General features: G+C 44.9%; 1 protein-coding gene across 4 annotated transcripts in view; it reads left to right on the forward strand.

The window, feature by feature from the left end:
- The window catches only part of LOC137427133 (protein NDRG3), a 210868-nt gene that overhangs the window by 61228 nt on the left and 127191 nt on the right, over positions 1-22449 (forward strand). For all 4 annotated transcript variants that reach the window (XM_078778672.1, XM_068116325.2, XM_078778673.1 and 1 more), the window contains exon 2: positions 4139-4215. In XM_078778672.1, coding sequence (XP_078634798.1) covers positions 4144-4215 — 72 coding nt within the window. In that variant the 5' untranslated portion in view covers positions 4139-4143. The remainder of the gene's footprint in view (positions 1-4138; positions 4216-22449) is intronic.

The following is a 22449-nucleotide window of genomic DNA, read 5'->3' on the forward strand; positions in this document are numbered from 1 at the left end:
GGTGGGACCCCTGGGAGTAAAATAGGCTATATTGTTTTTCCAAGTTTTCCAATTTTCCAGTTTTTCCAAACACGATGGAATAATATTTACCGATATGAACAGTGATGTGGCTTTTGTTGAAATTCTACAAATACTGTTTATTCTATGTACCAGGAGAGAGTAGATCGACTCATGACGAACTCTTCCTATATAAACGTGCGGCTCCGAAGTAACATGGCAGCGTGTGCAAAGTGACTGAGAAACAGGTGTAGCGGCCGCTTCCGTGTTGCAGATTCGGGGCGCACTCTTCACACATAAAGGTGCGACTGAGAAAGACGTGTAGCGGCCACCTCCGTTTTGCAGAATTCAATCTTTTTCAAAATGGGCACCATGTACTGTTTAGATTTTGATGATTTGCGTGTGATATGATTCAACGGATGTTTATATGAATCGTTAAAAATTTTAAAAAGCCTTCACTTTCTGATATTTTGCCTTTTCATTTGGGCCTCCCAATTGAAGTCCCACCCATAGGGTGGGTACCGTTGCTAGTTTAAATACAGCTTTAAACCGACTTATCACCCATCCATACCTCAATACCTACCATTCTGTTTCTGCTGCCACTACCTTTCCAACGAGATAATTCCTTCCGATGACTACTTTGACTGAAAGACCTGCCTTACTGCAGTCCTTCCTCTCTTCTTCTTTGCTCTCAGACTATGGCTCCTGGTCCTGTCACTATCCATTCTGCTGAAAACCCTTCTGCACTTCTCTCTACCCTTCATTATTTTAAACTTCTCCATCAGATCTCCTCATAATCACCTCCTTTCATATATAGGGTGCTTTGCTTTCTTTCTTTCAGGTCTTGCCATATCTTCTCATTTGAGCCAACTTCTTCCTTGTGTGGATTTTGGTCTACACACACCACTCGCAGCAAGCATTTCGTATGTTTCTATGCCTCCGCAGATTAAGTCGCCAGATGCAGTATGTTTTCCGGTTGTCCGTCTGTCTGTGCGTCCATGATAGATTTTCGTTCCCACTATAATTTGAGAACAGCTGAAGGGAACCAAATCAAACTTGGTACAAGTATGTATGATGACACCAAAATAAACGGATTCAATTATGGGGTCAATAGGCCAAAGGTCAGAAGTCCCGTTTGGTAAAAATTATGTTGCTGCACTAACTTTTGATCCAGTGACTGGATTTTAACCAAACTTAGTACGAGTACATATTGTGATGAAAAGATGAACTGATTAGATTTCTGCAGCAAACGTTAGAGGTCATGTCATGTAAAATGTGATATTGGAGAACACCTGAAAGGATTTAAATGAAACTTGGTACAAGTTGGTAAAATGATGTAATAGCATGAGCAGAGGCATGTTGATTGACGCCGCGATGTCGAAGAGTAACATTCTAGTTTGACTTTGTACTGCAAACCCTGCTTGCAATTCTGCTTGCCTTTGCATAGCTATGTCAAATCCACCTTTCGTTTTGCTTTCTTTGGTAACTTGCGATTGTGTTTCACCGTTTCCACAACCGCCTTCTGGTCCGAGTTTATATCTCACCCGAGATGCAGCTTTTGGGGGGTTTTCCGCCAGGACTAATTTTCCAAATGTGCATGCAACTTGAGTAGCGAGGTACCCATGCTATGCACGGATGGGAAGCCAAAAGCAAACAATGCAGAAATGGTGAATGCTAAACAATGAATCAATAAATTCCACATTGCTGTGCCACCTTCAGTCGAATGTTAGACATGGACAGCCTGTTTGTGAATGACTTGGGCAAAGAACGTACCCCGTCTGGTTCTGTACCCAGTCAATGGCGCATCTGTATATGGCGACTCCGCAAAAAACAAAACCAAAAACCACCTTTAGAGGCCATTTTTCCCCGCAAAGCGGGGGTTGGCCTTTTTCGGGCACCGTGGTTGTTGTTGTTTGTTGTTGGTCCCCTTTTTGAAGCAATGTTTTACGGCCGGATGCCCTTCCTGCCGCCAACCCTGTTTGTCGCCTTTTACGACAAACAGGGAATTACCAGTGAACTGGTACTCAATTAGCCGACCTCGGAAGGATGACAGGCTGAGTCAACCCCCCTGGCGTTCAGCGATCGACCGGGATTCGAACCCAGGATCCTAAGCTGGCACCCTAACCGCTAAGCCAACACCTATTTAGAAAATAGAAATTCTCACGTCATTTCCTCATTCATATTTAAACTCGATCTCTATTTTCATTCCAAACAGCATCGTTCCAATCATACATTAATACTATAACAAAATACTGTGTTAAATCAAGATTGTATTGATATGTTATCAAACCAGCCCATTGTCATCATCTGTTCACTTCTGGATTTGGGATCAGGTTCATATCGAGCCAATAATTGGCTATTTTTGGCCAATAATTGGCCAGGTATTTCAAAATCATAATTTTATTGAGGAATTTATGAAACCTCATACCTATCTTGCAACATCCACTGGGACCCCAAAACGTTCCACAGAAGGTTTGGTGGGGCTAGCCCCAAAACTGAGTAGTTTGGGGACAGACAGACACTTCCATTTTTGTCCCCTGTCGCACCGCGGAGCGAAAGGGGGACTATGGTTTTCCCCTCCGTCCATGTGTCCGTCCGTCCGTGCATGCGTACGTGCGTGTGTAAGCGAAGGACCGCATTCAAATTTGGTGTGTGGGTGCAACCCACGTCAAAATCCAAGATGGCCGCCACCATGTATGTCTGACGCCATGTATGTCTGAACCTTGTGAGCTGAATATCTTGAAAAATAAGCGAAGTACCAACTTCTAATCTGGTGTGTGGGTGTATCTACACATAAGGAAGATATTGAAAATTGGGTCGCCACGTCAAAATCCAAGATGGCCACCGCCATGTATGTCTGAACCTTGTGAGCGGAATATCTTGAAAAATAAACGAACTACTAACTTATAATCTGGTGTGTGGGTGTATCTACGCCTAAAGGAGAACGCTATTGAAAATTGGGTCGCCACGTCAAAATCCAAGATGGCCACCGCCATGTATGTCTGAACCTTGTGAGCGGAATATCTTGAAAAATAAGCGAAGTACCAACTTCTAATCTGGTGTGTGCGTGTATCTCGGCATAAGGAAAAACGCCATTGAAAATTGGGTCGCCACGTCAAAATCAAAGATGGCCGCCACCATATGTATGTCTGAACCTTGTGAGCAAAATATCTTGAAAAATAAACGAACTACTAACATAATCTGGTGTGTGGGTGTATCGATGCACAAGGGAGAACGCTATTGAAAATTGGGGCGCCACGTCAAAATCCAAGATGGCCGCCTTGCGTCTGCCACTTTGTCAACTCGCATCACTTCACCGACGGGGGACGTAGGCGTTACGCTTGTATAATATAGATTGGTGTCTGCTCAAAGTATGTGTTAAAATAGATGTTGTTATGGCTTTTTAGGCTGGATTAATGGATTTTTTTTTTTTTTTCTTAAGACCTTCAGGGGGTCAAAGTTGGTCACAGGAGAACTGCCATGTCGCTATTGAATTGTCACTTTTAAAAACCCAGTCTGCTCCTGAATGATTTTCATGGTGTGATAATCTCCCTGCTCCACCATGTCTGTTCTACATGTGATGCTAGTCCACTCATTGTGGTTGACTCGTATTCCCTTCCCTTATTATGGCTTCTGCAAAACTATGGGTAGCTTAGCTTTTTTTTATTTTTTTTTAACTGTACTTCCCAGTTAAAAATAATAATTGCCTTCCAGGTTTCCTTGCCCTGCTTTCATATCCATTCAGCATACATATCTGGAAGGTAGCATTGTGCTTGCATGTTGTGGTTATCTTGCCTTTTAGGTATTGGAGCTGTCAAGAAAATGAGCAAAGGCTGTCCTCTTGGCTCCAGAAAGCAATTTGTTTAAGTGGTGCTTTTGTATTTCGAACATGCTCCGGTGTTCGGCGTTTCTGTCTTTGTTCGGTAAACTGGAGCTTGTGTCGATCATATTGCTGCACCGTTTGGGGGACCGACCGGCATAACAAAGCGCTGCACACTTCACTGTCTGATGGAATGCATTGCTCACGGTCCATCCGCTGGATCACATTGACCATTGCAGCTGTTTGCCTTTTTTCTTGCTTGGCATTGAAAGTGACTGAGGTTGTGGGTTTTTTTCCCCCATCTTTATTTTTATTTTTCAGAAACGATGGCTGGAGAGATGCAAGAGATACAGATAACAGAAGCAAAACCTTTGCTTTTGCCAAAAGAAACAATGGGGGTAAGTTTGTACAACTCTGTTACTCTGCTTCATAATTGCTTCAAGCTTAGCCATTTCCAGCATCCAGCAAGATTGCCATGTGGCGATGAAGGCAGGTGGTCTCACTGCACTGTTTAGAATTTGGATGGGTACTGCATTACTACCAGAGGGCAGCATCGTTTCTATTACACTTGTTTGTGCGTCCAGGCCAGGTACCAAACACTGTCGAAGCGAATCTTGTGTCGCGGCGTGTCAAAAGTTCCTTATCACTTTCCATGTGTCCAAGATCTTTGTACTATGAATAATGTGTGTATCGGAGGTTAGTTGGTGTGATGTAAGGGAGTGTATCATGTGCATATGTGTGAAAGCTTTACTCTTCGAAATGTTTTGATCAATTGTGTAAAACCTCATGAGACCAGGTGTTCGTAATCATTTTCCCATTGAATCGGGTGCAAAATGCAGCGTGTGTTGGTGTGAGTTGCATTAAGCTTCAGCAAGTTGATATTGCTTAACAAATTTATCAAAGCTTTTTAATATATATATATATATATATATATATATATATTCACATCAATATTTGATAATCATTTTTATATTGTTGTTTATTTATCACCATTGATGTAAAATGATTTCACGAGTAATATTGTTTATCACCATTTATGCAAGTAAACTTGCTGTCTAACGCCCTCTAGTGACTTGAAAGGTATGTTCAGGTAAGGAATACAGCACGAGCTGAAAGATTATTCCTCTAGTAATAAATGTATTTCCTAATTTAGGCACAAAACTAGCAGACTTCGTTGGTGGCTCAAGATGATGAAAACCCAAGAAAGAAATGGTTCAAAGAGTTATCTGCCGTGAAGAATCACAAAGTGCTGACGTTTTGCTGACCCTTCGGCTGAGAAAAAAAGAGCTTGGAACGAGGAAGGGGTTGATGTAAGATGGACTCCTGCCCTGTTCACATCTTTTATTCCGTTTGGGTAAAGCCTGTAACGTCAGCACCTTATGATTCTTTACATGGTGGATAACTAACCATCTTAGGATTTGTTGAAATACTCCGAGGATATTAATGCCATAAAAATGAAAGCAAAATCCAAGGAAGCGACAAACGTTCTGAGAAAGTAGTAGCCACAGCACATCCCTGTTCAAAGATAACGCAAATTTGACAAACTGAGATTTACTCAATCTGGTCATTAAAAAAAGAAAAGGAATCCTATTAGAGCACATGCTTTTTGAAGTGATGTATTCATAATTGTTGCACTAAGCGGTATATGCTGTTTGAGTGAATTTCCAAACAGTTTCTGTGGAGGTGACCACATCGTGGCAGGGTTTGAAATAAGCGGTGACCCAGGTCCTGGTCCTGGGTGGCCCGTGTGGCTACTTGTGTAAATTATTCGATGTATCTTCTTCATCGTTTTATTCGGTCGTTACTCATCATTATGCAATCTCAAACAACTAATGCTTGCCAAGGCCACTACGGATCATACACAGAGGTTGTAGGGAGTTCATTTGCCACCCTTCACCTGAAGTTCCGAGGGTGGGGCGACTCAAATTAACTTAGTAAATGTGTACCATGGAGCACTGCTTTTGGTGGTGGTGGGAGGGGAGGGTATTATGTGTGACATTTCAGAACCTTCAATTGTATCATGAGTAAGAGGACTCACTCCATGTTATTTTCACTCACTTAGCTGATGTTGCTTTGGACCTGACCACAAAAAATCCGAAGGAATTCCCATTTTATTGCCTTTTCCACCTTGGGAAGGTGTGTGTGTGTGTGTGTGTGTGTGTGTGTGTGTGTGTGTGTGTGTGTGTGTGTGTGTGTGTGTGTGTGTGTGTGTGTGTGTGTGTGTGTGTGTGTGTGTGTGTGTGTGCGTGCGTGCGTGCGTGTGTGTGTGTGTGTGTGTGTAAGTGTACGTGTGTGTGATGTGTTGGCGAAACATATTGGCAGCCTTGGACGTTTTTCAAATGATTCTCCATTTCTTCCAGAAAATTGTTGAAAGAAAAAAAAAAAAAAAAAGTTGATATCCACATTTGTATTTCTTTGGTTTGCAGTGGAACAAAACGAAAAAGCTCAAAAAACTATAAAATCTCAGCCTATTCCACAAAGAAATCCAAAAATGACTTGGACAATATTAATGGCACCTTTTAGAAGTTGTTAGAAATAATTAGATTTCAAGCAGGTGATTCTCCTTTACTTTGGATTTGAACTCACCTGTGGTGAGTTGCAGTTGCCTGCAATATAAAAATCACTCATTCAACCAGTTTGAGTCGAGAAAAGGAGTCATTCTGTTGTTTTGTGTCACCGTGTGTACCACAATGAGCATGGAGAAAAAAAAGAAAACCAGAGAATTGTCTGAAGAGGTCAGACACAAGATTGTAGCCAAGCATGGACAATCTAGGCTACAAGTCCATCTCCAGAGACCTTGATGTTTGTGTCCACTGTACGCAATGTTATCAGGAAGTTTAAGGCTCATGGCACTGTAGTTGACCTCCCTGGACGTGGCCACAAGAAAAAACTTGATCGAAGATTGCAGTGAATGATTGTTTGAATGGTGGAGAAAGCACCTCGATCAACTGCCAAACAGATTCAAGCTGACCTTCAGACACAAGGTACGACAGTTTCAACTCGCACCATCCGTCACCAACTCAATGAAAGCAAGTTCTATGGTAGGAGACCTGGGAGGACCCCTCCACTGAGAGAGAGACAAAAGAAAGCCTGACTGCAGTTTGCCGAAACACACCTGAACAAGCCAAAATCCTTCTGGGAGAATGCCCTGTGGACAAATGAGACCAAATTAGAGCGTTTTGGGAAAGCACATCATCTCTGTTTACAGAAAACGAAATGAAGCGTTCAAAGAAAAGAACACCTTCCCTACAGTCAAACATGGAGGAGGTTCAGTGACATGTTGGGGTTACTATGCTGCTTCTAGCACTGGGTGCCTTGAATATGTGCATGGCATCATGAAATCAGGGGATTACCAAGGAAGTTTGGAGTGCAATGTTCAACCCAGTATCGGAAACCCGGGTTTTCTCGCAGCAGGACAATGACCCGAAACACACTTCAAAAAGCACCCAGGAATGGTTCAAGCCAAAATGCTGGACTGTTTTGAAGTGGCCAGCAATGAGTCAAGATCTAAATCCCATTGAATACCTGTGTTAGGCAGTTACAGCAGTTAGGAGAAGGCACTTTTCAAATCTGGGAGAACTGGAGCTGTTTACACAAGAAGAGTGGGGCAAACTGCCAGTTGAGAGGTGTAGTAAGCTTATTCAGGGCTATAGGAAGCGCTTGACTGCAGTTATTTTGTCCAAAGGCTGTGCTACCAAATATCAAGTCTTGGATGTCAATAATTTTGTCAATGCCATTTCTTTTTATTTTCTGATTTTAAAGGAAATATTAAGTTCTGAATGAAAAACAAAGGTTCTGTCCTATTAACAGTGAAATATAGAATTGTGTAGACCAAATACTTTTGTCAATTTCAACTTATTTTTAGAGAAAATTGTCTGAGTTATTTGAAGAAAAAAAAGTGCAAGGGTGCCAATATTTTTGGCTACGACTGTATATCTTCTATTTATTATTATTATTATTATTATTATTATTATTTATTATGTATATATATATAAAATAAAGTTTTTATTTGTTTGTTTGTCTGCACGCGCTAATCTCCTGACGTTGAAAGATAGGAGGAAACCTCTAAAACAAAAAATGTCCGGACAGGCCCCGGGAAGGTTATAGGCTAGGTGCTGAGGCCGGTCCAGGCCGCCTCGGCCGGGCTGGACCCATTTCGCAATTAAACGCTGAAATTATAGTCGTCTATCTTCGATGGCCGCGAGTAAAAGCTGAATTATCGTAGTAAATTCATTCAAAAAGAACCCGGGCAATGCCGGGTGCATTTGGCGAGTACACATATATAATAATCATGCCATATAAAATGCCACGATAACCTGAAACGATAACCTGTAACGACACTCAAGCTGATGTGTGTGTATATATATATATATATATATATATACTAGACGACCCATGACCCGTTGGGTCAATGTCAGTTTGAATAGATATGAGAATAGAACTAAAGCGAACGCTGGACATCATCAGGGAGATTATTTGGGCCAGCAAGCCATAAGGCTCACCTCTCCAGCGTTCTAAATCACTTACCTGTGACACGTGATTTCGGCCCTTATCTCCGATCACGTTTTTTTTTTTTTTTTTTTTTTTTTAAGAAAAAACAGGCGACCCGTGGACTACCACGATTTTGTTGTCAGAGGACACTTCTGATGATCTTTGTCGACGATCCTCCATTTACATAAACTCGCACGTTCTCTTTCCTCTTCCCTCGACTGAGCGCCACATACAGCTGACCATGCTGGAAGACCGGTTTCTCCAGGTAGACCAGCACATTCTCCATAGTTTGCCCTTGCGCCTTATGGATCGTCATTGCGAAGCAGGATTGTATGGGGAACTGGCAGCGCTGCAAAGGGATATCCTCAGCTTCCGACAGATTTAGTCGGATCCGAGGGAGCATTACAGTTTCGCCTTCAAACGTTGAACTTATGATCCTCGCAACTATAATATTTCGAAGCATGTCCTCAACAATCATGCGTGTCCCGTTGCAAAGTTTCGGAGGGTCCAAGTTCCGCATCAAAATGATAGGGGATCCTTTTTTGAGCTCGAGGTTGTGCGGCGGCAATCCCGAGACTTCAACGGAATCTAGGAATTCCGTTGGGAAGTGCGTCGCATCAGTACCCTCAGTCACACTGTTGAACGCAGCATACTCCTTGCTAGCACCAGGGAACCTTGTGATGCATCTTGAATTGATGTTTCGCATCATATCGTTGAGGGGCACTAATATAGACCTTGCTGAAAAAACCACCATCGGATTGGCGAATGATGGATATATGGTATCGATGCACTCATCGAGCCCACTCGCTGTCAGCAGTATATCCTCTGGCAAATCTATCTCATCATCCGCATTTTTCTCGATTCTATCCTCGCCGATGTCGAGCAAAAATCTTGAAAACTGCCCACTTCCGTCGGTCAGTCGCATATTAGTTCTCAAGTGAAACATTCCAAAGCTCTGCCATAAGTAGGACTTCTTTATGCACGCATTCTCAACGTCAGCATCACACCCTCTTTTCACCACGGGCAGAAGTTGACGGAAATCACCACAGCATATCGTCAAGATCCCTCCAAAAGGCTCGTCTTTGTCACATACATCACGCAACGTGCGATCCACAGCCTCGAAACTCTCTCTCCTGATCATAGGACACTCATCCCACACGATGAGTTTTGTACTTCGAAAGAGGTCTGCGATAGTGGAATTTTTATCGATGTTGCATATGCCATCTTCCCTCGGTGTCGGAGGGATTTGGAACCTTGAGTGCGCTGTTCTTCCACCAGGCATGAGGGTAGCAGCTATGCCAGATGAGGCCACCGCAAGGGCAACTTCTCCACTCGCTCTCACTTTAGAGAGAATCAGGTTAATAAGAAACGTCTTCCCTGTGCCTCCAGGCGCGTCAATGAAAATCATTGATGACTGATTCGTGCGGATGTTGCTATTCGCGTCCATAGACGTGAGGTGTGATTCGTTGTCCGCGTCCGTAGCGCCGTCGGAGGGTTGATACGACATTCTTCCTGCAAATAGTATTGTGTTTGTGCTATCGTTTTGCCGATCATCAAATGACAAATAAATTACATTGTGAAAATTAAAGATTTCAAATAAACCTATTTAAAGTGTATGCGCATATAAATAATAAAAAAAATCGAAGAAATATCTCTCGGTAATTTCCTGAAACATATTTTACTTCCGGGTAATAATGTTGAATGAAATAACGAAGATATATACTGTATGCCTGTTATTTTAGGCGGTGTATTTTCGTATATCAACGTGGCGCGATTTTTAAAATATATCTCTGCAATTTCCCGTGTGTGCGTGAATGTTCTCAATTATTTCTTTTACCGAGTCTAAAACCATCGATAAAAATGAAATCAGATGGCGACTTAGATTGAAGATAAAGGCGTGAGACAGACTCAATGGCCTTGAAGATACAAGCCTTTCAGAATTCATTTCGTTCTATAAACGGAAACTTTCATCTGATTTTCTTCCCGGTTTTTTTCAACCGAGTCTAAAACTATGTTAGCGACTGAGAAAAATGAAATGATATATCGAATTTGATTTGAAATAAAACTGAGAGAGAGAGCAAGACACCACGGGCCTACAAAACAGGCCTCAAAGCTATGCGAGTTAATAAAATGGTGGATATTACTACTCTCTCAAAGGGGTAAGCCACGCCCCCGGACCGATCGAATGTTACACACAAACACGCAAGATTTCAATTTTATTATATATATATATATATATACTGAAACGCAAAAGAAACTTACCACCTTTGAAACCTTTAAATATCAACAATAACACTGCATGTAGTAAATGTGTGAACTTATTTGTGGACAATAGTGTCCTCACTGTCAGACAAAACGGTCACGGATGGTCACTTGAACCTTCAATGGTCACTTCATAGCACAGCTGTTGAACAGCCATTTTGACTGTCAGTGATTAGCCAAGGGGTATGGGATGATTTTAATGAGCTGCATGTGATGTCTTGATATTGGCTTTAAAAAGGCCAGTGCAAAATGGGCATTTTGACCGAAAAATTTGACCGAAAAAAACAACAACCCCGAAGACCCAAAATACCATTAAAGGCCCTGAGGATTCCAAAGCCCCAAAAGACCTGAAAGGCCCTGAGGATCCAAAACACCCTGAAGACCCAAAGGTCCCCCTGTGCTGTCTTTCCCTCGCGGTCCCCCTGTGCTGTATTTCCCTCGCGGTCCCCCTGTACTGTCTTTCCCTCGTGGTCCTCCTGTACTGTCTTTCCCTCGTGGTCCCCCTGTACTGTCTTTCCCTCGCGGTCCCCCTGTGCTGTCTTTCCCTCGCGGTCCCCCTGTGCTGTCTTTCCCTCGCGGTCCCCCTGTGCTGTCTTTCCCTCGTGGTCCCCCTGTGCTGTCTTTCCCTCGTGGTCCCCCTGTGCTGTCTTTCCCTCGTGGTCCCCCTGTGCTGTCTTTCCCTCGCGGTCCCCCTGTGCTGTCTTTCCCTCGCGGTCCCCCTGTGCTGTCTTTCCCTCGCGGTCCCCCTGTACTGTCTTTCCGTCGCGGTCCCCCTGTGCTGTCTTTCCCTCGCGGTCCCCCTGTGCTGTCTTTCCCTCGCGGTCCTCCTGTGCTGTCTTTCCGTCGTGGTCCCCCTGTGCTGTCTTTCCCTCGCGGTCCCCCTGTACTGTCTTTCCCTCGCGGTCCCCCTGTGCTGTCTTTCCCTCGCGGTCCCCCTGTGCTGTCTTTCCCTCGCGGTCCCCCTGTGCTGTCTTTCCCTCGCGGTCCCCCTGTGCTGTCTTTCCCTCGCGGTCCTCCTGTGCTGTCTTTCCGTCGTGGTCCCCCTGTGCTGTCTTTCCCTCGCGGTCCCCCTGTACTGTCTTTCCCTCGCGGTCCCCCTGTGCTGTCTTTCCCTCGCGGTCCCCCTGTGCTGTCTTTCCCTCGCGGTCCCCCTGTGCTGTCTTTCCCTCGTGGTCCCCCTGTGCTGTCTTTCCCTCGTGGTCCCCCTGTGCTGTCTTTCCCTCGTGGTCCCCCTGTGCTGTCTTTCCCTCGCGGTCCCCCTGTGCTGTCTTTCCCTCGCGGTCCCCCTGTACTGTCTTTCCGTCGCGGTCCCCCTGTGCTGTCTTTCCCTCGCGGTCCCCCTGTACTGTCTTTCCGTCGCGGTCCCCCTGTGCTGTCTTTCCCTCGCGGTCCCCCTGTGCTGTCTTTCCCTCGCGGTCCTCCTGTGCTGTCTTTCCGTCGTGGTCCCCCTGTGCTGTCTTTCCCTCGCGGTCCCCCTGTACTGTCTTTCCCTCGCGGTCCCCCTGTGCTGTCTTTCCCTCGCGGTCCCCCTGTGCTGTCTTTCCCTCGCGGTCCCCCTGTGCTGTCTTTCCCTCGCGGTCCCCCTGTGCTGTCTTTCCCTCGCGGTCCTCCTGTGCTGTCTTTCCGTCGTGGTCCCCCTGTGCTGTCTTTCCCTCGCGGTCCCCCTGTACTGTCTTTCCCTCGCGGTCCCCCTGTGCTGTCTTTCCCTCGCGGTCCCCCTGTGCTGTCTTTCCCTCGCGGTCCCCCTGTGCTGTCTTTCCCTCGCGGTCCCCCTGCACTGTCTTTCCCTCGCGGTCCCCCTGTGCTGTCTTTCCCTCGTGGTCCCCCTGTGCTGTCTTTCCCTCGTGGTTGTCAGCTCTTTCACGAGCTTCGATTCAGTATACAAAAAAAAAAAAAAAAGACCGAAAATACCCTGACGACCCAAAACATCCTGAAGACCCAAAAGTTTCTTAAAGACTCAGAGGAACCAAAAGACACTTAAGCCCCTGCAGACCCCGAAGACCAAAAATACCCGAAAAGGCCCAGAGGATCCAAAAGACCCAAAACTCCATGAAGACCCAAAACACCATGAAGACCCAAAACACCATGAAGACCCGGAAGACCCAAAACGCCATGAAGACCCAGAAGACCCAAAACACCATGAAGACCCAGAAGACCCAAAACACCATGAAGACCCAAAACACCATGAAGACCCAAAACACCATGAAGACCTGGAAGACCCAAAACACCATGAAGACCCGGAAGACCCAAAACACCATGAAGACCCGGAAGACCCAAAACACCATGAAGACCCGGAAGACCCAAAACACCATGAAGACCCGGAAGACCCAAAACACCATGAAGACCCAGAAAACCCAAAACACCATGAAGACCCAAAACACCATAAAGACCCAAAAGACACCGAAATGGTCATAGATGCCTATCCCTCTGAAACGATGTGTGGTGAGGAGTGCACCAAGTCAAGCTCGTGAAATAATTGGCAGTAATAAAAAGAATAACATGATCCTCCCCTGACCTCTCCCATAGATGTATTTCAAATTATTTTATGCGATTAAAATAACGGTAACCCCCTAATCTCACCTGACACTGCCAGCCGTAAACACAAACTTGCGAAAAAAGGTGATCCAGGGGTGTTCCATTACCAATCATCTTGCCAAGCCAGCCGTCCATCAACGTTTCAAATGGAGCACTTACTTGAGTGTTGAAACCACTTGGCAGGTGCTCTACAAGCTGCTTGGTAATGGAACACACCCCAGCACATGTTCTAGACCGAGCTTGGTTTGCATGCCCATAATGCCGGATATAGAAGCAAGGCCGTGAGCTTGCAATATGCACGCATCTCATCATTAGAATGATCCAAAGCATGCATGTGGCATGGGCATGCGATTGCGCAATGCCCAAATGTACAGTGATACAGTGCTAGTGATCAGTGTACAGTGCATGACTACTGATTGGCTGTCTAATTTTAGGAGAGATTGGAATGACTCATTTGAACACTTGGTGCTGCTCTGGTCACCACATGGTGTTGAGACTCCATCTAAGAGAACTCCATCTAAAATCCTGTTCTTCTGCTCTTTCACTCCCTCTCTCTGTTCTCTTCACCCTCTCTTTTGCTCAAGGTCATCTGCCATCTGCTTGGAAATCTGCCAACATCACCGCTTTGCACAAAAAAGGTGCAAAAACAGATCCCAGCAACTACAGACCAATCAGCCTTCTCCCAATTATCAGCAAAGTCATGGAATCCATCATTGCTTCAGATATGAAATCTTTCCGCTTCTCCAATGGCTTGATCTCTGATCATCAATTTGGTTTCAGACCTGGTCACTCTACTCTGGACATGCTGCTTCTGCTTTCTCAACAATGAATGGAGGTCCTCAATGCCAAACAGGAAATTAGAGCTGTCTCCCTTGACATATCACATGCCTTCGATACGGTCTGGCACCCCGCTCTGCTCACCAAACTCTCCTCTTTTGGTATCAATGGAAATCTCCACGCATGGCTGGCGGACTTACTCTCTAGTCGTAGTCAACGTGTGGCCCTGAATGGGTTTCTCTCATCTCCTCTTCCTGTTCAGGCTGGAGTTCCCCAAGGCAGTGTTCTGGGCCCTGTGCCTTTTCTGGTCTTCATCAATGATCTCTCTGACTCTTGAAAATCCTTTCTATCTCTTTGCTGATGACTCTACTGTCTGTCGCTCCATTCTTCATCCCTCAGATCGGTAGTCTGCAGCCTCCTCACTCTCTGCAGACCTGGACAAAATCACAGACTGGGCAAACAAGTGGAACATGTCTTTCAATCCTGACAAATCTCACACTCTTACGGTCTCTCCGAAAAGACCGACTGGACAACCCTCCCATCCACTTTCTGAATAATCCTCTCCAAGAAGTTCTGTCACTCAAGCTTTTGGGTCTCACTATCTGCCATGATCTTTCCTGGGAAAACCACATTTCAAATCTGGCCTCCAAAGCCAGTTGCCGACTGGGCATCCTCCGTCGTGCGAAGTCCTTCCTTGACACACCTGAGCTCCTCACCACATACAAGGCTTTCACCCGCAGCTCAATGGAATACTGCTCTCCCCTCTGGGCTGGTGCTCCTGCCTCACACCTAGCTCGTCTTCACGCAGTTGAAACCAAAGCATTCAGAATCGTTGGAATCTCCCGCGATGAAGCTAACTCCAAGGGCCTCTCTCTCACTCACCGCAGGCAGGTTGGTGGTCTTTCCGTCTTCTACCGCCTCCTCTCTGGCCTTGCCCCCCCAGCTCTCTCTGGGCTCTGTCCTGCAAATATTCCTACAGGTCGCACAAGATCTGCCTGCAACCCTCTTATGGTTAAACTGCCAAAATCAAGACTCTCTGCTCACCTTCACTCCTTTATTCCTCTTTTCTCCCGCCTCTGGTACAAACTCCCTCACTCTCTTCAATCCCACTCCACCCTCCAGGTCTTTAAAACAGCTGTTCACCACAATCTCTTATCTTCCCCCATCCAAAACCTTGATGTTTTCTACCCCCCGCTAATTTCACCCCAATTCCACTTTTTTGAAATACCAACTTCTGTCCTGGAAGTCCTTGGTGTCCTTGTGTTTTATACTTCTCCCACCCCCCCCCCCCCCCTTCCCAGACCTCCTCCCCCAAGCCCTCTCCCTCCCACACATCTCCCTGCTCTCAAATGTTGTGTGCTCTCAAGTGTTTGTGTGCTTCCCCTTCTCTCCCCATCTTGTCTTCCGCTCCCTCTTTTTGTGTATTTTGTTTGTCTGGTTGATTTGTTTGTGAAGTAAATTTCAGCTCTTTCACGAGCCTCGATTCAGTTTACAAAAAAAAAAGAAAAAAAAAAAAAAGAAGAAGATGTGCACTTTTGTTTTCCATCATTTCATGACGACAATTATCTCGTCAATAGCTAACGCTGTGCGGAGCTAATAGATGGGTTAATGTGTGAGGAAATTTTTCTTCAGCAAACGTTGAATTGTCCTCTTATTATTTTGCTGTAAGTTAGTAGGTACATGATTTAATAGCTGACAGGAGTGTTCTGTGATTACGAGTTGCAAGGTTGCTGGTATGAAAAGCACTGAAATTTGATCTGTCAGTGTCGTGAGAAATGGTAATTTAAACGTGGATACTGGTTTTTATGAACTTTGATTCACCACCAAATAATATACGGTTGGGCCACCAAAAATTCTGGCGGACCACAAAAAAATATTTCAAGCATGACCTCCATGGCCACGATTACCGTAGCTGTTAAGATGCAGGTGACGTCACTTGCTTTGAGGGTGCATCCTTGCATCGGAAGCACTTGATTTGTGGAGCACCTGGTGGCATTCTGGGAATAACTTGATTCATCTGCATTTGCAAAGTTTCTCCTGCAGTGTTTGTTGAGTCCTAACAATGTTGATTTTTATGAAACTATGCATTTGTCGCCCCTTGTCAGCACATGACCTTGTCTAATTGCTTGGGAACACTTCCCACTGGAACCCTGACCTAATTGTCCAGTCTCGCATTCCAAATTTGTTTTGAGGCATCTTTATTCGTACTACAACACGTTGTGTCCATAAATATTCTGTGCTTTATTGGGTCCTTAAACACAGAAACACCGACTTAATCACATAAAACTGTTGCTCACTACAATTGTTATCGATTATTGAACTCATACGCTGTTCTTTACAGGGCTTCTGTTCTGCTAAAATCTAAATCGAGGATACTTGTGGCTCGTCAGGTGCAGGGATTTGTAATTTGCTCGGTATATGCGATAGCTCGCTTCCTCTTCGCAAACGACACTGTTGGATCTTTAATATCCACTTACTCATGCTAGCAGATGGGATGCCCAGTTTGATGTCCATCCTCGGGCCGCCGCACACATTAATACCTCAACTTGCCTGCCAGTCACCAGAATGACAGTTTGTCGCTGGGTCGAGATTCGATCTCGGGCCAGACTGCTGAGGTGAGTGTGCATACCTCTAAGGCTGAGGCTGTTCTTCCAGTCGTATCCTCTACAAGAGCATGCCTTTTTGTTCTGTTGCCCAAGCTTACCATGTAAATTTTTTCAAGCAGGAGAAAACAAACGTTTTGACAACATGGTCCAAAAATCAATTTATATGGATGTGTCGATGGGTCTGACTAATATAACCTGTCGGACAAGGAGCTCTTGCTACTCCTGAAGGTCGCTGAGATTACCAAAGTCACACTGAACTGTTCTTTACCATATGCCTGTGCTAAACACCAATAATCGCTCCAATCCTCGGCCGAACTTTGCAACGCAGCACGTGGGAGGCAAAAGGGGTGAAAACGTGTCTTGTGGTTATAATGGAGTTTATTAAAAGTAATACGACACGGGGATAGAAAAGACAACAGATCTGGCACACAAGGACACCAATGGTTGAGGTGAGGCATGAAAAACCTAACCTGTATACAATCGCAAACAAGAAAGAGCAATGTATTTTTAATTGGTTTTTAAGGCTTTTGTGTTAAAACAAATATTGCGGCCGAACCACGTGACTGATATCATTTTTTTTCTCCACTAATTTATTCCTAGACTAGCCGAAAGCACCTGGCCTTGCCCCGGTTCTTTTTGAATGAATTTACTACTATAATTCAGCTTTTACTCGCGGCCATAGAAGATTGACCGATAATTCAGCTCAGCTTTTAATTGCGAAATGGGCCCAGCCCGGCCAAAGCGGCCTCGACCGGCCTTGCCACCTAGCCTATAACCTTCCCGGGGCCCGTCCCGACATTTTTAGTTCTTTTTGAATGAATTTACTACTATAATTCAGCTTTTACTCGCGGCCATAGAAGATTGACTACTATAATTAAGCTCAGCTTTTAATTGTGAAATGGGCCCAGCCTGGCCAAAGCAGCCTCGACAGGCCTCGCCACCTAGCCGATAGCCTTCCCGGGCCCCGTCCCGCCATTTTTTGTTTCAGTGGTTTCCTCCTATCTTTCACCGTTCAGGAGATTAGCGCGTGCAGACAAACGAACAAACAAAAACTTTCTTTTATATATATATAGAAGATAGATTATGCTCAATAAATTTCATCTTGATCGGATGAAGTTTTGTACTTGTCGCATTATGACGTCATAATGGAGGCACCTATGACATCATCATTAACGGATGTTATTCCCCATGGAGAGTTCTTTCCAATGAGCCATGTCTCAATTTTTTATATTCAGCACTTTCGGAGATTAGAGGTGCAAAGGTTTTCAGTTTTTCCAAGATGGCGACCGAACCACGTGATCTATGATGTCATTGTCATTAAAAAATTCTACAGGTGGAGTTGCACCTATGATGAAAATTTCTTGTCAATCGGACCAACGGTTGCAGAGAAAATCGTATTTCTTTTGTGCGGACAAACAGACAAACGGACTCAAATGCAATACCCTCTCCTCGGGCGAGGATAACTAAAGCGCATTCCTCCACCAGGCTGAACACTTAACATTTTGTTTCCCACTGAAAGGCAGTATCTGCATCCGGAACTTAACTAAGAACTAACTGGCTTGTTATTTTCACCTAACCAACTCGTCCAACAAGTTTCGTCCGAAATGTCCACAAAGTTTTGAGATTTCGTACAATACAGTCAGACCTCAACATTCGTGGTCCCAACCAACCTCAGCGGACCCCACATATTTGCGGTTCATAACATGTGACTTTTAACACATCAGGACTGATGTGCTCTATCCTCTGTCTCTGATGTAAATTTAACCTGGGAATTCTTCGACAGAAACCTGCTCTTATGCACTGGATTCATCCCTTCTCCAATGAATCTTACCAATCCTCATGCTTTTTTTGTACTCTGAATTCTGTGGTGAGGCAGTGGCTTTAAAACAACATACTGTTACGTTTGTGGGGGTATGTGACGAATTGCCATAATGGAGATAGGAATGTATTGGTTTTTGCATGGATTGTGGGCACTAAGAAGAAGAACCTCGATGTAATGAGTAGGGAACCTGTCAGGTTAAGAGTGTTTGCATTTCGCCATAAGAGGTGTGGTTTTGTGTTAACTAGATAGGGCTTAAGATTAATTCCCCAGTGTGTAATAGGACCTTGTAATTTTTCCCTTATGTTTTTACATTCACTCGGCCAGCCATTAAATCAGCTCCATTGACTCGACAACCGACGTGTTGCCAACGTCGTGTGAATATTCTCGAGAGACCACGCCCCGAGCTTAGTGATTGGTCCAGAGGACATGGAGTGATGTTGATAGAGCTTAGTGATTGGTCCAGAGGACATGGAGTGATGTTGATAGAGCTCGGCGATTGGTCTTGAGTGACGTGAGAGGTTAAACGGAGAGAAAGAAGAAGAAGGCGTCTCTCCCTTGCTCGCTCTCTTGCATTGGTTGCGCTGAGGGACGGTTGCGTTTTGGTGCCGGGTGCGCTTGTGGAGCGAGTGTCAGAGCCTTGTTGGAACGTTGATAAATCACAGAAGGAGGTGTTGCTCACCTGGGTGCTTTTCAAGGGAACTGTAGCGGTGCTGTGCTGTCTGGCCGGAGGCTGAGAGAGGACGTTTCGCTGTTCGTGTGGCGACTCGGCACCATCTTGTTCGCACCGATGCGCGGTCGTTTTGCCGACCGACTAGAGCTATCCAACCACCCCCAAGCGTCTTCATTGAACTCAAAAGCCGAGTGCTGGCCGACATAACACAATTTATTTTCTTTTTCTTTCCCTGTGTCTGTATTTGAGTCTGAGAAAGAGGGTCCCTCACCATAGCCCTAGTTATTAACTTTCATTTTTATTGCTTCACGATTATTTTCATTAAATCCCATTATTTGTTGGATTTTCTTCACCTTGTCAGCAAACCCCTCCAAGTGAAACTGCCTAAATCAAGACAGCTGTTCAACACCATCTCAAGTCATCCCACATCCAAAATCATTATTCACTCTGCCCTTCCACTCTTCCTCCCCCCTCATCCCAACCAGCCGCCCTCCCCCCCCCAATTTGTTTTGCTTCTGTATCAATCTTGTCCACCCTTTGCATTCACCGTTACTCCTCATTGTTAATTGCATCCCTTGTTTGTCCGTCTACGTCTATTTTCTCCCTGTGCCCTGCTGTTGGCATTTCCCCTTTCTCCTGCTGTTCCCTTTGACATGTTTTGTCCTGATTTGTTTTGTCATTACTCTTCCACGAGCTTAGACCATGCAGTAAAAAAGATAATAATAAAATTCCCCCTCCTCCCCTTCATTCAAACAATGCCCCCACATTCATGGATTCGACATTCACACCATCTTCCAGGAACGTATCTCCCATGAATGTCGAAGTCTGGTTAGATATACAGTCATGGCCAAAAATATTGGCACCCTTGCACTTTTTTCAAATAACTAAATTTTCTCTTAAAATAGGTTGAAATTGACAAAAGTATTTGGTCTCCACAATTCTTTATTTCACTGTTAATATTACAGAACCTTTGTTTTTGATTCAGAACTTAATATATCCTTTTAAATCAGAAAATAAAAAGAAATGGCATTGACAAAATTATTGACACCCTAGAGTCTAGACTCTAGGGTGCCTAGACTTAATATTTGGTACCACAGCCTTTGGGCAAAATAACTGCAGTCAAGCGCTTTCTATAGCCATGAATGAGCTTTCTACACCTCTAAAGGCAGCTTTGCCCACTATTCTTGTGCAAACTGCTGCAGTTCTCCCAGATTTGAAGGGTGCCTTCTCCCAACTGCTGTTTTCAGATCTCCCCTCAGGTGTTCAATGGGATTTAGAGCTGGATTCATTGCCGGCCACTTCAGAACAGTTCAGCGTTTTGTCTTGAACCATTCCTGGGTGATTTTTGAAGTGTTTGAGGTCATTGTCCTGCTGCAAGACCCATGACCTTCGCCATTGACCCAGCTTTCTGACTAGGTTGAATATTGCGCTCCAAAATGCCTTGTTAATCTCCTGATTTCATTCATTCATGCACACATTCAAGGCACCCAGTGCCAGAGGCAGCACAGCAACCCCAAAACATCACTGAACCTCCTCCATGTTTAACTGTAGGGAAGGTGTTCTTTTCTTTGAAAGCTTCATTTTGTTTTCTGTAAACATAGAGATGATGTGCTTTACCAAAAAGCTTTAATTTGGTCTCATCTGACCACAGGATATTCTCCGAGAAGGATTTTGGCTTGTTCAGGTGTTTTGGCAAACTCCAGTTGGGCTTTCTTAGCAATAGGGTCCTCTTGGGTCTCCAACCATAGAACCCCCTTTTATTGAGTTGGTGACGGATGGTGCGAGTTTAACCTTGTGTCTGAAGGTCAGCTTGAATCTGTTTGGGAATTAATAGAGGTGCTTTCTCGACCATTCAAACAATCCTTCGCTGCAAACTTCGATCAAGTTTTCCCTTGCGGCCACGTCCAGGGAGGTTGGCTACAGTGCCATGGGCCTTAAACTTCCTGATAACATTGCGTACGGTGGACACAGGAACATCAAGGTCTCTGGAGATGGACTTTTGTAGCCTTGAGATTGTCCATGCTTGGCTGCAATATTGTGTGTGAGTTTCTATCTGCTCGTATTGTATGAACTTTTCGAGAGCATTACTTGGTTCCTCCTCGGAACACAAGGGTAGTCCAGCATGTACACGAGATTTTTTTGAATGTCCTTTCTTTTCTATTGTTTGACATTTCCCTTAAGTTATGGAATGCCCCCTTTTTTTCTATACTTTACCACATGGCACATACCCTTATGTGAAGTGGCCTTTCCAATGCCCCTGGCAAATTTACCCAACAATATCCCTTATTTTCTATAGTTTGCCAAATGGCACATTCCATACAAAGGGGCCTTTTCTATGCCCCTGGCATTTTTCGCAACATGCATTTTAAATACGAACGAAATGCATTTGTTCATCGTACAAGACTTTATTCAAGACGTTATAAAAGACTTTAAAAAGTAAGAGGAAAAATATATTTACCCCAGGCAGGATTTTAAACCACAATCCCCAACTTAGGAGTCTGGTGCTTTACCCATTAGGCCATTAACCTTTCCACCAGCACGTTAGATTTGTGTAATGATAATTGGGGATCAAGGGAGGGGTGCTTTGCGCCTCTTTGCTATCCAACTGCTCCCTGGCTCTTTTGCACTTTTTTTTTTTTTTTGGGGGGGGTGTACAACCGAGGCTCGTGTATCATCATGTCGCCCTGCCGTTACAGCGTTGGTGTTAGGTAACAGACTGCGCGAACGTTTTAGGAGCAACAGACCTTGCGCAGAAGTTAGTCGCTCCCTCTCGCCAAACAACCCAAAGTCCAGTGGCAGGCCGAGGCCCGACAACCGGAAGGGAAGTGTGCAGAGGCTGGCCGGATGCACAGGGAATACCCGTAGTGCACCGCCCTTATTTTACAGCATACCACAGGTGCTGCTGGTTAATGCAGTAACTCGCTGCCGTTGTTCCAGTAAGACTGGACATTCGCCAAACGAGCTCATCATTCATCCCAGCAAGCTGGTACTCAATTTGCCGACCTCGGAAGGATGACAGGCTGAGTCAACCCCCCTGGCGTTAATTCAGCGATCGATAGGGATTCGAACTCAAGATCCTAAGATTCCAAGCAGGCACCCTAACCACGAAGCCAACACCAAGGATTTGAGGTTCGTGTAAGAGCTAACATTAATCGCAACAAAAAAAAAACGGACACACAAAACATACAATAAAGGGAGTGCAAGACGATATGGGGAGAGAGGGGGAAGCGTACAAGTACAACAGCAGAGAACAGGGACATCGGGAGATCTGTGGGAGGGAGAGGGCTTGGGGGTGTGGGGAAGAATGGGAAGGAGAGGGGGGTGGGGGAGAGGTATAAAACACATGGACACTACTCGGACTTCCAGGAAAGAATTTGGTATTACAAAAAAGTGGATCGAGGGTGAATTAACAGGGGTAGAAAAGATCAAGGTTTTGGATGGGGGAAGATAAGAGATGGTGGTGAACAGC

The sequence above is a fragment of the Myxine glutinosa genome, chromosome 5, assembly GCF_964187855.1.
Source record: "Myxine glutinosa chromosome 5, kmMyxGlut1.1, whole genome shotgun sequence".
In the NCBI taxonomy this organism is placed as follows: domain Eukaryota; kingdom Metazoa; phylum Chordata; class Myxini; order Myxiniformes; family Myxinidae; genus Myxine; species Myxine glutinosa.